Raw genomic sequence first — 11458 nt, 5'->3', positions numbered from 1 at the left:
CTTTCCATTCCCTGGGATGCGATACTCAACACCCACATGTTAAAGGAGGTGGTAGTGGCTCACTGTTTCTATGGATTCAGTCCATGGTTGGCTTCAATGTGGAAATATGGTGGAAGGGTGTGGGGGGTAGAGATGCTTAATTCATGGTGGTGGCAAGCAAGGCAAGGGAATAGTGCCAGAGAGGAAGAGGCAAAGGACCAGATACAGTACCCAGTGTCACAACTCCATGACTCAACCAGACATAGCCTTTATTAATAAATGTCCTTTAGTAATCTCCTCAGTGGCCCCCAAGCCAACTGAGTTAACACTATTAAGCTTAACAACCACACATGCACACAGCATCAAGAAACAGTTTATCAGTGAAAAAGCTCTATAGAGGAGATAATAAATCTTACTGGAATAAAAAAATAAAGTAGCCAATATCCCAGAAATACAAGAAGAAATTAACAAAAACATTGATGGTGGGATAGTCTCAATCCTATTTCAAAATATGACAGTTCAAGTATACAATTGAGGCAAAGATACGAAAAATTTGAAAACACAGTAAGTTAAATTTTTTTCTCCTAGATTCATGGGACACACGGATAGACAATGTATTTTATTAACAGCATTAGAGAATAATGATACACTTCCCTAAGTGGATTTTATTTTACTTTACTTCATTGAAAGATAAATCAACAATAAAAAGATGTTGTTTTAATTATTGCCAAATTATGAAATCTACCCTCTAACTCCTGGTTCAAAACAGACATCAAAGTAGAAACCACAAGTACCCAAGAGGAAAGAAATAAAACATTATATCAAATGTATCAGAAACAGGTAATGCTGTATTCAGAGGTATATTTGTAGCCTTAAATATGTTACCATTTAAAAATAAAACGAAGTGAAACATATAAAGTCTTGAGTATCACAACATATTTGAATTAATTTGCACCTTATTTTTCCTGATTATTGACAAAATGAATAGATAGGCTCTTGTGTTCCATGAATCTTCAGGTTTTCTTCATCCAAACTATTTTCATTTCTTCTCTTTGTTGATATCACAGTGAGAACGGATAAAGCGCTCAAGTATTTGTCTGTCTGAAAATTATAAGAAAAGAGGAAAAACTTTCCATGGAAGTATTAAAATGCTAACTAGAAAAAATTCTAGGAAGGAGGCAAGTACCTGAGAGTAGCACTATATTCATGAATTTGATAAGAATTCAAAAGAATCAATAGATGCTATGTCTAATACCTAAAGAGGCATCGTTGTATAATTATTAAGAAGAGTAAACTCAAAATTAAAGGGATCTGCAGCCTTATGGGAAAGAATGTGGGTTTTAGTATGAAACACACCTAAGTTTCAGTTCTGACTGGCAAGATTGAAAGGGACCATTTAACTTCTCCCCTCCTCCATTTATTTCCTTGTGTGTGAACAGAGATCACAGTACCTTGCGCTGGCCCTGGAGCGGATTAAGAGCGCTATATATGAAAAACCTGCTCTGAGCCCAGCCCAGCAAACACACTCAATAAACAGGAGCCTCATCCATTATTAATTGGTGCCCAATAATAAATGTGGATGATGAACAATGGAGACTTGTTCCAAAGTTTTCACAGAATTCAGGTCTGTTTTCCAGCCCCCATCATTTTGAGGATAGATGCTTTGCAGACTTTTGCTGCCCTTGAGCACTTATCGGTCGACCCTGGGGGAGCTCTTCAGCTCCCTTCTCTCCATTTACTACTCTGTGAAATGAAGGCCTCTGCAGCAATTCTGAGCACTAATGAGTCCCTAATTTTAATAACATACATTGGAAAAAAGTAGAGTGGAGCTCCAAAACTTTGTTAATTCCCATCTGTGCAACCAAAAACTAAAGAGAACCTGCACAGACTTTTCATGAGACCAAAAATCACTTTGATTAGAACTTGTGACTTGTTCTGCTGTGTATTGGTCTCCTGTCTCAGACAATGAGTTCCTTGATAAAGTGGGTTTTTTTATTCACCTCATATATCTAGTAAGCATTATAGATATTCAATCAGTGAAGCTTGTTGAATAAGTAAATGAATGTATTCTTCATACTAAATCCGAGGCTAGAGAGAAATCTTTCCTGAATAGACATATTCCTCGGAATTCTGATTGGAGGAACAAAAAGAAAGGGCACTGCAACTGAGGAAATCCATAGAAACCAGATTTAGGATATTTATCTTAAGTGGGTAGATGCCACCAATGGGTAATGAATTCTAAGAGTAAGCTGGTGTGGTCTAAATCAGACTTGGGGGAAAAATAATTTTTTAAAATAGATTGACCACTAAAGACACATCATTTAATAACTCAAGTTATAAATAAATTGAATATATACGTCCCTATCTGAAATGCTTGGGACAAAATGAGTTTCACATTTTAACTTTTTTAGATTTTAGAATATTTTCAAAAACACAATGAAATATCTTGCAGATGGGACCCAAGTTTAAACATGAAATCCACTTACATTTCATATGCACCTTATTATACACAGACTGAAAGTAATCGTAGAAAATACTTTTAGTGTGCCTGCACTTTTAAAAAAAAAAAAAACTGCAACCCATCCTACGAAAGTCAGATGTGGAATTTTTGGTCTGTAATATGATGTCGATACTTCCAAATGTTCAGATTTCTGACTTTCAAATTCATTTGCACCAAATACTGGTAACTCACTGAGTTAATGGAAACAGGAAGTTCACCTTCAGCTGCTCTATCCTTTCTTCTTCCCCAGCCTTATTTATTTTCTGCCTTCTTGAAGTTTTCTCTGTCCCTGCTCAGCCTGCCCTCTTTCCACCCTGACTTAAACTATTACCTAAGGGGACAATCTTTCTTCCTCCTCCTCCTCCTCCTCCTCTTGATTCTCTTCTCCTCTTCCTCCCCTCTCCTCTCTTTTGGGTGCAATTATTTGCTTAGTAAGGTATAGTTATAGAATAACGAACATATAGACATGTCAATGCAAGTTACAATCAAATAGCAGCCTCGGCCTGTGCTCCTGCCGCCTGTCACATAAACACCCTGCTGAATTCCGTCAGCTTTGACTATCTGAGTCCAGCTGCTTTTCTTCTGATAATGTGCTGGGCCAATCCCACTATTCTCAGCTTATGTTTCCCTTAATTAAGAAAACCTATTGCTTCTAACTGGCTTCAAGGACTTTGGCCGGGGCAAATGAACCCAGTAAAAGATACCTTTTAACTCTGCTTGCTCCACTTAAACCTCTTCCTCTAGTCCCCAAGACGTTCCTAGGTTATGATAAACCATTCCTTTGAATTAAATCTATCTAGAATGATCTGATTGACAATGTAAGTAACTAATCATGTAATACTCTGCCATCTGTCTTGTACTTCCTGCTTGCAAGCTATATTTAATCTGAACCCAAAATTGCCTCAGGTGCTAGTGATTTGGACCTAGTCCTGCTAGCCCACTGGTGTTGTAATCAATAAACAAGTTGCTTTCTAGATTCGTTGGTGCAAAGAGTCTTCTATTTGGTTTGAAACTGGTTTCTCTGTAATATTTTCCCTTCTCTTGTTCCCCCTCTCCGTACTTCCCTTCTCTCCCCAAGATCCCTATCTGTCTCTGTCTCTGTCTCTCTTTCCATCTCTCTCTGAAAATGCTTCTGTTCTGGGCTCCTATTCAATTGGACCTACTACCTGTAAAGGAAGCAGCCAGTAAAATGATTTAAGCTGGGTTTTAATTCAGTCTTAGACATCTGCCAGGCATTTTATACTCTACCTACTGGCTTAACTCCACGACAAAAAAGTACTGTTGAGCTATCCACCAGCAGAAAAGCAGTTATGTCATCCCTGACAGTAGAAAACGACATGAGGTTTGGGACATACAGACTCAAAAGGAACCTCCCACTTGCCTGTTGGCTTCTGTCGTAGCTGGCATTGATGAGTGAGACATTCTAAAGCAGAGCTGGGAAAGAAAAGTTAAAACCCACAGGAAGGAGTTCCTCTCTTCCTTAGCCCAAGGTAGAACTGGCCACGAGCCTCTGGCTACCTGCCTCTAGTGCTACCCTCACGGTACCAGGATATAGAATACCCAGCAAGAAACAAAAGTTTGGCCCATCTTAATGTTACCTGGATAGCTAATAGGTCATATGTCACCTGTCTGGGCAGGAAAACCTGACTGCGTGGACAGATAGTGCTGGCTAGAAAGGTCATCTTACTGTAGGGATCTTGGAGGACATAGATGCCAAGTTGAGCAAAGGTTTCACAAATAGAGGCACTGCCAAGGCTCGGATAGCACAGGACACACAAACAAGATCCTGGCAGCTACCGTGGCAGGAGCACTGCCAGAGCAGTGACTGCACCTATCTATGGCCGGTCTCTGGGCAGATGGGAGCCTCTGCTTAGGGAAGACAGATATGCTCTTGCCAAATGGCCCTATAGATGTGCTCCTAGGGCTAAAATGAGTTCTGTAAAATGCAAAGGATGATTTTATAAATGTGCACCAAAGCTGGGGAAAGAAGAGGAAGGCGGCTGGGGCTTGTTACCAATTTTCCACTCTGCGTTTGGGGAAGATGGTACCAGCAGACTTCCTGAGCCCGCTGGTTTCCTTCTGAAGTGTCAAACTGGCCCAGAGGCATCTGCTGAGAGGAACGAGCCTCGCAGTAGAACATACATACTGTGTTTCTGCTTCAGTGTGAAGCAAAACATCTGCTTCCTCTACTTCCTTGCAAGCCAACATTCAAGAACTTTTAAGGGTGGAAATGCCTTTTCTTCCAACACACACACACACACACACACACACACACACACACACACACATACACACACCAATCTGAATTATTAAAGGCCTTCAGTCTTGTTTGGAGCAGGATATCCCAGAGGGGAAACGGCTTTCCATGAAAGGCTCAGAAGAGCCAGCACTGTGACTGGCTGGGGACCTCCGTGGTTGGGGCTCTGAGAGAGTCAGGTGGGAGAGTTGAAAGGATGCTGAGTACCTAGGGCAAGTCCTGAGTTTAAGCTTGACCCCATGACACAGAACAGACCACGACCCCACATTGCCTGTAGGCACAAAGTGGAGCACAGGAGATGACCTAGCAGGTGGAAGAAAAATGTTAGAACCTCTACTTATATTTGCTTTTGAATTCCTCTTTTAAGATGGTATGTTTCCGGGCTGGGGATTTAGCTCAGTGGCATAAATGCCTGTCTTGCAAGTGTGTAGTGGTGAATTCAATCCCCAGTACCGATTTAAAAAAAAAATCCTCTAGTTCCCACCTCCTCCTCCCACCCCTCTGCTAGCAAATGGGAGCCAGAGATCTGAACATCTCTTGGGAGGTTGACCATATACAATATAGCAAATAAGGGGGATTTTCTTCTCTTAAAGGCAAATATTTTTACCTGTTTTGCTTTATTCTGATTAATGATATGGCTCTATTCAATTTTCTGTTTTGACAAATTCTATAATGTTCTGTATTTTGTTTTATTTTGCAATACCTGATTGAATGAGCAACTATTGTGAAGATAACAAGATATACTGTGATATCTATTACTGTTTTTCTGGTAACCTGCTGTGAAGTTCTGTACCATTTTCACTACACTGTCTAAATTGGCTTTGTTCCATCTTGTTCTGTTATATTTTACTACCTTCAAGATAATAAAAAGTTTTAAAAAATGATATGTTTCCTATAGGGCATAATTTGCTGATATAATGTTATATAAGCACACTTCTGTGATATATATATATACTCAATGTGATATATATATTCAATGTGATATATCTATACTCAATGTGATATATGTACTCAATGTGATATATATATACTCAATGTGATATTTTATATATATATATATATATATATATATATATATATATATTCAAACGTGAAGCGTGACATGGTGTGTGATTCCCTGTGGAACCACTGAGATACAGTCACTGGTAGAGTTTTGTTTTCCCTTCAAACTCCTTTCTCCCCTAAATGAACATTTAACCTATTTGCAGTTAGACTGACCGATTTCCCCTGAGATAGTCCCAAATCTATCCCTGTCACTTAGCACCCAAATGGGATAAGTCTTTGCTATGCGAAGCGACACCATCCTGAGAATAACATCTGCTGTCTTTGCCACTGTGAAATGTGAGGGCTGTCGTGGACCTTAAACAATCTGTCACAAAAAGTCTCACCAAACAGGAAAAAGTAAATAAGACAAAACCATGGGATGGTACAATCACTCACTGGATAAGTAAATTAGCCATAGAAAACAGTAACTGATCCAAAGCAACTCAACCACTGGAAAAACGAGATCAGAAGTAGAGGAAAAGCTCTATGTCTTCTTTTTAATAAGTGGTTCAGCATCACTAGAGCCTCTTTAAAGACAAAAATTTTTCTTCAAAGGACTGAGGCTTTCACAGCACCCCGAGGCTTTTTGAAGCCATAATTTTCTTTTTGTGAGCATTTAACTCTAACCCCTCAAGACGGAAGCAATTGCTACTTGGCATAAAGCAGCATATGATGGCCTGTAAATGTGTGAGATGCCACCTTAAGACTTCATCTTACCTTTGTCGGAAACACTCTGAAGGTACTCATCGATTTGAGCAGGAGTAAAGGAGTTCAGGATCGTTAGGAAGTCCAGGTAGGCTTTCCCGTATTCACTTTGGTACATGGTCTGCTGCTTCGTCCGTTCTTGATTCCTCATGTAACTGTGCAGCACAGAGGGAACTGCAGAAATACACAGAGAAGGGGAGAGACACAGGCTGTGATCTGAGCAAGAACTCAGGCTCCTCTTTCTGAACCTGACACCCTTGGGCCCGACTTAAGCCTTACTCAGTATCCTTAATCATGCTGGAAACTAAAGCATGGTATTAATCTGACTCCTCCAATGACTAGAAGCCATGCCCAGCTGCTGAAACTTTCAGACTGTTGCTGCTAGAAGTGGAGAGATGGGGACAGTGGCCACAACATGGGGTTGGAACCCCATGTTCAGAGCAGAAGTTCTCCCCAAGCTCTCCTCAAATGCAGGACAGTGGATCAGGATGGTGACATTGCCACCTGCTTACTAGACAGCAGGCTTTAACAGCAGCTCTCTCTTTCAGGACATCTCCTGTGTAGAATTGGGTTGGTCCCCTAGAAACCTCCTCCTAGTGACCAGGAGGCTCAGGAGAAGCAGTTTGGAAGAACAGTGAGGTTTACAGCCAGTATTCCATTGTCCATTTAGATTGGTGAGGTAGGAGGTGTAGGCAAATCCATGTCAGATACATTTGATTATGAATATTGTTCATTGAATATGGATGCTGAGATCTGCGAGACTATCACTAAAACAATAAAGCCATAATAAAGAAACCAATTTCTATAACTAGTTCAATCTTTGTAACCCATAAGGAACTCCTTAACGCTTGCTTCCAGTTCCACATGCCCTTTTTAAAGGGTCATTGGCCACATGAAGGACCAGACTGTGAAAGGTTTTCATAGAATCACATATTTCTACCAGTTAGCTTTTCTGGGAAAAAGTAGAGTCAATGCCTAGAAGTTTAGCAAGAAATACTCCAGCCATTAGAACTCACGAATCATTGAAGTATTGATGATGAAGGAAGGAGCTGCCTTGGGGTTCAGGCCACTACCCTGAGGTGCAGAAGCACAGATGGCGAGGGTTGGAGGCCGTCCACAAGAGGCTTGAGTGCTCTAGACCAGCTGTGTTACCTTGTAACACAATCCCGATACTACCTGATACTACTCCCAGCTCTATGCCAGGAATAAATCAAGTCTCAGGGTGACACCAACTTGTGTTCTTGGAGAGAGTTTGCTTGTTCATGGAAGTTTTTCTTTGTTGAAAACATTAGAAACCAGGATCTTAAAAGAATGAATGTTAAATCTGAAAATGTTTGAGGCCATGTGACATAAGAATACAGTTCCAATGAATGAGCACCTCTAGTGTGATTTCTTCCCCATCTTTTCCTGTCATTTTCCAGCAACTGCATCCCTCCTTTCACTCTATAAGGTGGAAGCATCCCTAACCCCATCTGTTGCTCCTCCAGACAGACTCAGGCCACTAAGCAGTTCTCTGAGATCTGCTTCCCTGTACCAAGGCTTAAGGCTCAGAGTCACAGAAGTGAGGCTCCAAAGACACGTCTGAACAACTGCCCTTCCCATGACTACTGTCAAAACTGGATTCCAGGACCCTGCGGGTTGAGGAAAACTCTTGAAGCCAGGGGATCGTGAAATCCGGACAGAAAATGACACTTGCTCTATTTCCAAAACTTTTGTGCAAGATGTTTTTCAGGATATAGATACAGACCTTGGAGACCAGGCAGAACCAAATCACTCCTAAGCTGAACCTAAGGAGGAGAACTGAATCTTGTGGACCTCTGTCAGAAGCAAAGGCTGCTGCCAACTAACACAGGATGGACCAGAATAACTGCAAATCACACAGAATCTCAGCTTCTGTCAGGCCAGGTGTGCACAGCGAGCATTGTTTACTGGTTGTGGACAATGGACCCTTCAGCTCCCCTCACTCTGTGCCTTCCATTGATTCCTTTGCTACCTATGTGAGCATGGGGAGGCTGAGCTGAGCTGCCCCACCTCCTCGTTTGCTGACCTGTAGTGAAGTTTGCTTATGTACTTGGGGTTGGGCCAGGGCCTCACACTTTCTAGACGAATGTGATGCCACTGAACTACATCCCCAGCCCCTTTTGGTGAAAACCAAAGCCACAGGACTGGCCTTTGTGTATCAGGCAGTGAACCCTTGCTGGGTGGGTGTCAGCAGAATCTACCGAGTTGTTTAAAAGCTAGATGTAGACTTACCCAGACCCCGAGAAGGAATTCGCAGGCTTGAGTAGCATCCATATCGGAAAGTAAAGTCCTGCAACTCAGGAATTTTAACTGGAATTTGGTAATTCCGTCGAAATTCAGTGTCTAGAGGCCGGGGAAGGAACTTTTTCCACTCCAGGGACACCTGAGGACTTTTCTTATTCTTTTGTTCTAGGGCGAGAGTGGAAATAAAGGCAGGGATTACTACCGGCGAACTACTTCTGAGTAGTATTTCACCGTTTTACTTCTGGCAGTAGCTGCCAATGTATCACATGAAAATCGTGCTCCTGCTATGTAGTTATGACCAAGCACGTGAAGTATGTGCTCAAAGGATTATAAGCAGTTTCTAATCAATGTATTTGTCCATTGGCAGCATCCTTTTGTTCTACTTGATAGTTCAGAAGGAGCTGATCACTTCCCACCATATCTGCCTCATCCGTGCTGGGCAGAGTGACAGGGGAGTTATGGCAGGGGTTGTCCTATAAAACAAAAGATACCCGGTGAAATTTACATTGAAGATAAACAATGAGGAACTTTTAGCATAAGTATGCCTAAGTATTCATTTGCTACTAGGCAGCCTGTTTTTTAATTTGCAGCCCTAGATGGCATGATGTGTATCATCCCCATTACATGGAAAAGAATCATTCAAAGCTTATCTTTTACTGATGGAAGGCTAAGTGGCACCATTGTCATTAGAGAATAACAACATGATTATTTCTTTGAACTACCTCTGTTAAAAATATTCATTAAATGTGTCACCATTAAATATCTGTGAAGCACTAACCACCAGCTCTGCAAACACTGCCACATTACACAGAACATCATAAGCCATCTCACTTAGAATATGTTCACCCTAATCTTGCTGCAAAGCCTTAATTTGGACACCTACAGCAACATCTTATTCAGAAGGACAGAGGTTAAAAACATGGGTTTAATAAGCAACGTCCAAACAGTGCAAATTACTATTGACACGACTCAATTTTGTTCCAAATTGGTTTTTCAGTAGATCTTTTTCAAAAGCAAATTCTAACAGACATTATCTATCAAAAGATTCATAGAGGCATCTACTGGTATGTGTAGTATATCAAAGGATAGTTAATTGCATCTACCAGCACTGGAGAGCATTTTAATATTGATTTTTAAAAATGATCGGAATCAACCCACAGAGGAGGTGTGGGTTCCACCACATGCTGCCTGTTTCTTTGGATTACCTAGCAGATGCAAACCCTCATTGGCCTCAGAATGACCTCAGGAACTGCCCATATTTATTTTGTAAATTCTTTTGGCATTGTTCCTGATAACTTCCACTCCTAACTTGGTTTTTTTTCATTTACTAATAGTTTTATGTGAGAAAACCAAATTTCTGTTGGAAATGTAGGACACACATGTCTACCCTTCTCCCCTAGAGCAACCATTAAGTAACACATGTTTTTACTTCCTAGATGTATTCTGTGTTATTTGCCAACGTTATTGATAAATATGTCATTGTTCTGCCTTCAGACAACACCAAATGTCTATGGTTAGAAAGGCATTTGCAAAACAAAGAGCTAGCAATTGTGGTGAGACTGGCGATCACAGTCACCCTGGAAACTGGATCTCACAGGGAGTTGAGATGGCAGAACCACCTGGGAAGTTTCTACAGATATATATTTTGAACCTCATCTCAGATATTGAGGATCTTGAGAAGATCCCCAGGGTCGTATACCGTGAACAAACTTCCCGTGTGCTTAAGAATCGCTAAGAGCCCTAAACAAGGTGCTACTGAAGCCCAAAGAAGGTGAGGTTAGGGGAATAAGAGGAGGATAAGGACCACAGTGAATGCTGGATGTGCAGTGTGCCCAGGAAACGTGGCTTGTGGGCGATGGGGCACACAGGACAGGACGGAAGGAATAGCTGCCCAGGAGAGATGAATTGAGAATAGGCTGGTCAGAATGCCTTTCCATGTGGACCAGATGCATCTGCATAGAATTTGGATCACTGCAGATAAGGACACAGTGAGGACTTAAAAGTTCCCTCCTTTCCTATGAAGACAAAGAGTAAATCTTATTCTTCATTGATCTTCTGTACTTCCTGCAGAAATAGGCCTCATTAAATATTTACTGTTTACTAGCAAACAAAAACTAGAAATATAATTGCTATTGATTAGCAATTAATATCTTAACCACATTCTAGTTACTGCCTACGTGATGTATGCTTAAGGTAACTCTTAGTCAACTGTATGATGCTCATGCATAGTGCAGGCTTAATTTTTCTCACTGATGTATTTATAAAATTTTATGTTACTGAGCTCCTTGAGGCTTTACAACACCTGAGACTCCCATCCTGGTGCTGAAGTATGGAAGATAAGATAGCCACGATCCAGAGCTTAGCAGACCCAAGCCCTGGACTCTGCCCAGGTGTCACCCCCACTCAGTTCCCCTGGTTTCTTTCCCATTGAAATTGTGATACTGTATCAGTAGGTCAGGCTGAAAGATGAACTGACCCCTTTAAGATGAGAGAGGGCTCTACAGAAAAGCTCAGTCCAAAAGGACCATTTGAAACCACTAGGACCTTTAGAAACCACTGGGCACATGAACTATAGCAAAGAGGGAACTGATCCTACTGTTCTCACCAGTTGTTCTGTTTCATCGAAATCAAATTCTCCAAGCCTCAAAGTGAAAACCACCTTTTAGTGTTTCTCATTCATTCACTTTAATTCAATAATGAGGAAAAAA

At 41.2% G+C, this 11458-nt stretch overlaps 1 protein-coding gene across 3 annotated transcripts in view; it reads right to left on the bottom strand.

Annotated features, from left to right (window-relative positions):
* Nucleotides 1-227: 227 nt before the first annotated feature.
* The window catches only part of Tex26 (testis expressed 26), a 29148-nt gene continuing 17917 nt past the window's right edge, over nt 228-11458 (bottom strand). For all 3 annotated transcript variants that reach the window (XM_063232578.1, XM_063232579.1, XM_023560538.2), the window contains 3 exons: nt 8739-8915; nt 6498-6659; nt 228-1080 (listed from right to left, as the gene is read on the bottom strand). In XM_063232578.1, the coding sequence (XP_063088648.1) occupies nt 1019-1080; nt 6498-6659; nt 8739-8915 (401 nt within the window). In that variant the 3' untranslated portion in view covers nt 228-1018. The remainder of the gene's footprint in view (nt 1081-6497; nt 6660-8738; nt 8916-11458) is intronic.

Source organism: Cavia porcellus, unplaced genomic scaffold, assembly GCF_034190915.1.
Source record: "Cavia porcellus strain 051 isolate PalLab524CR breed Dunkin Hartley unplaced genomic scaffold, mCavPor4.1 scaffold_21, whole genome shotgun sequence".
Lineage (NCBI taxonomy): Eukaryota > Metazoa > Chordata > Mammalia > Rodentia > Caviidae > Cavia > Cavia porcellus.
This window is presented reverse-complemented; position numbering and strand designations above follow the sequence as displayed.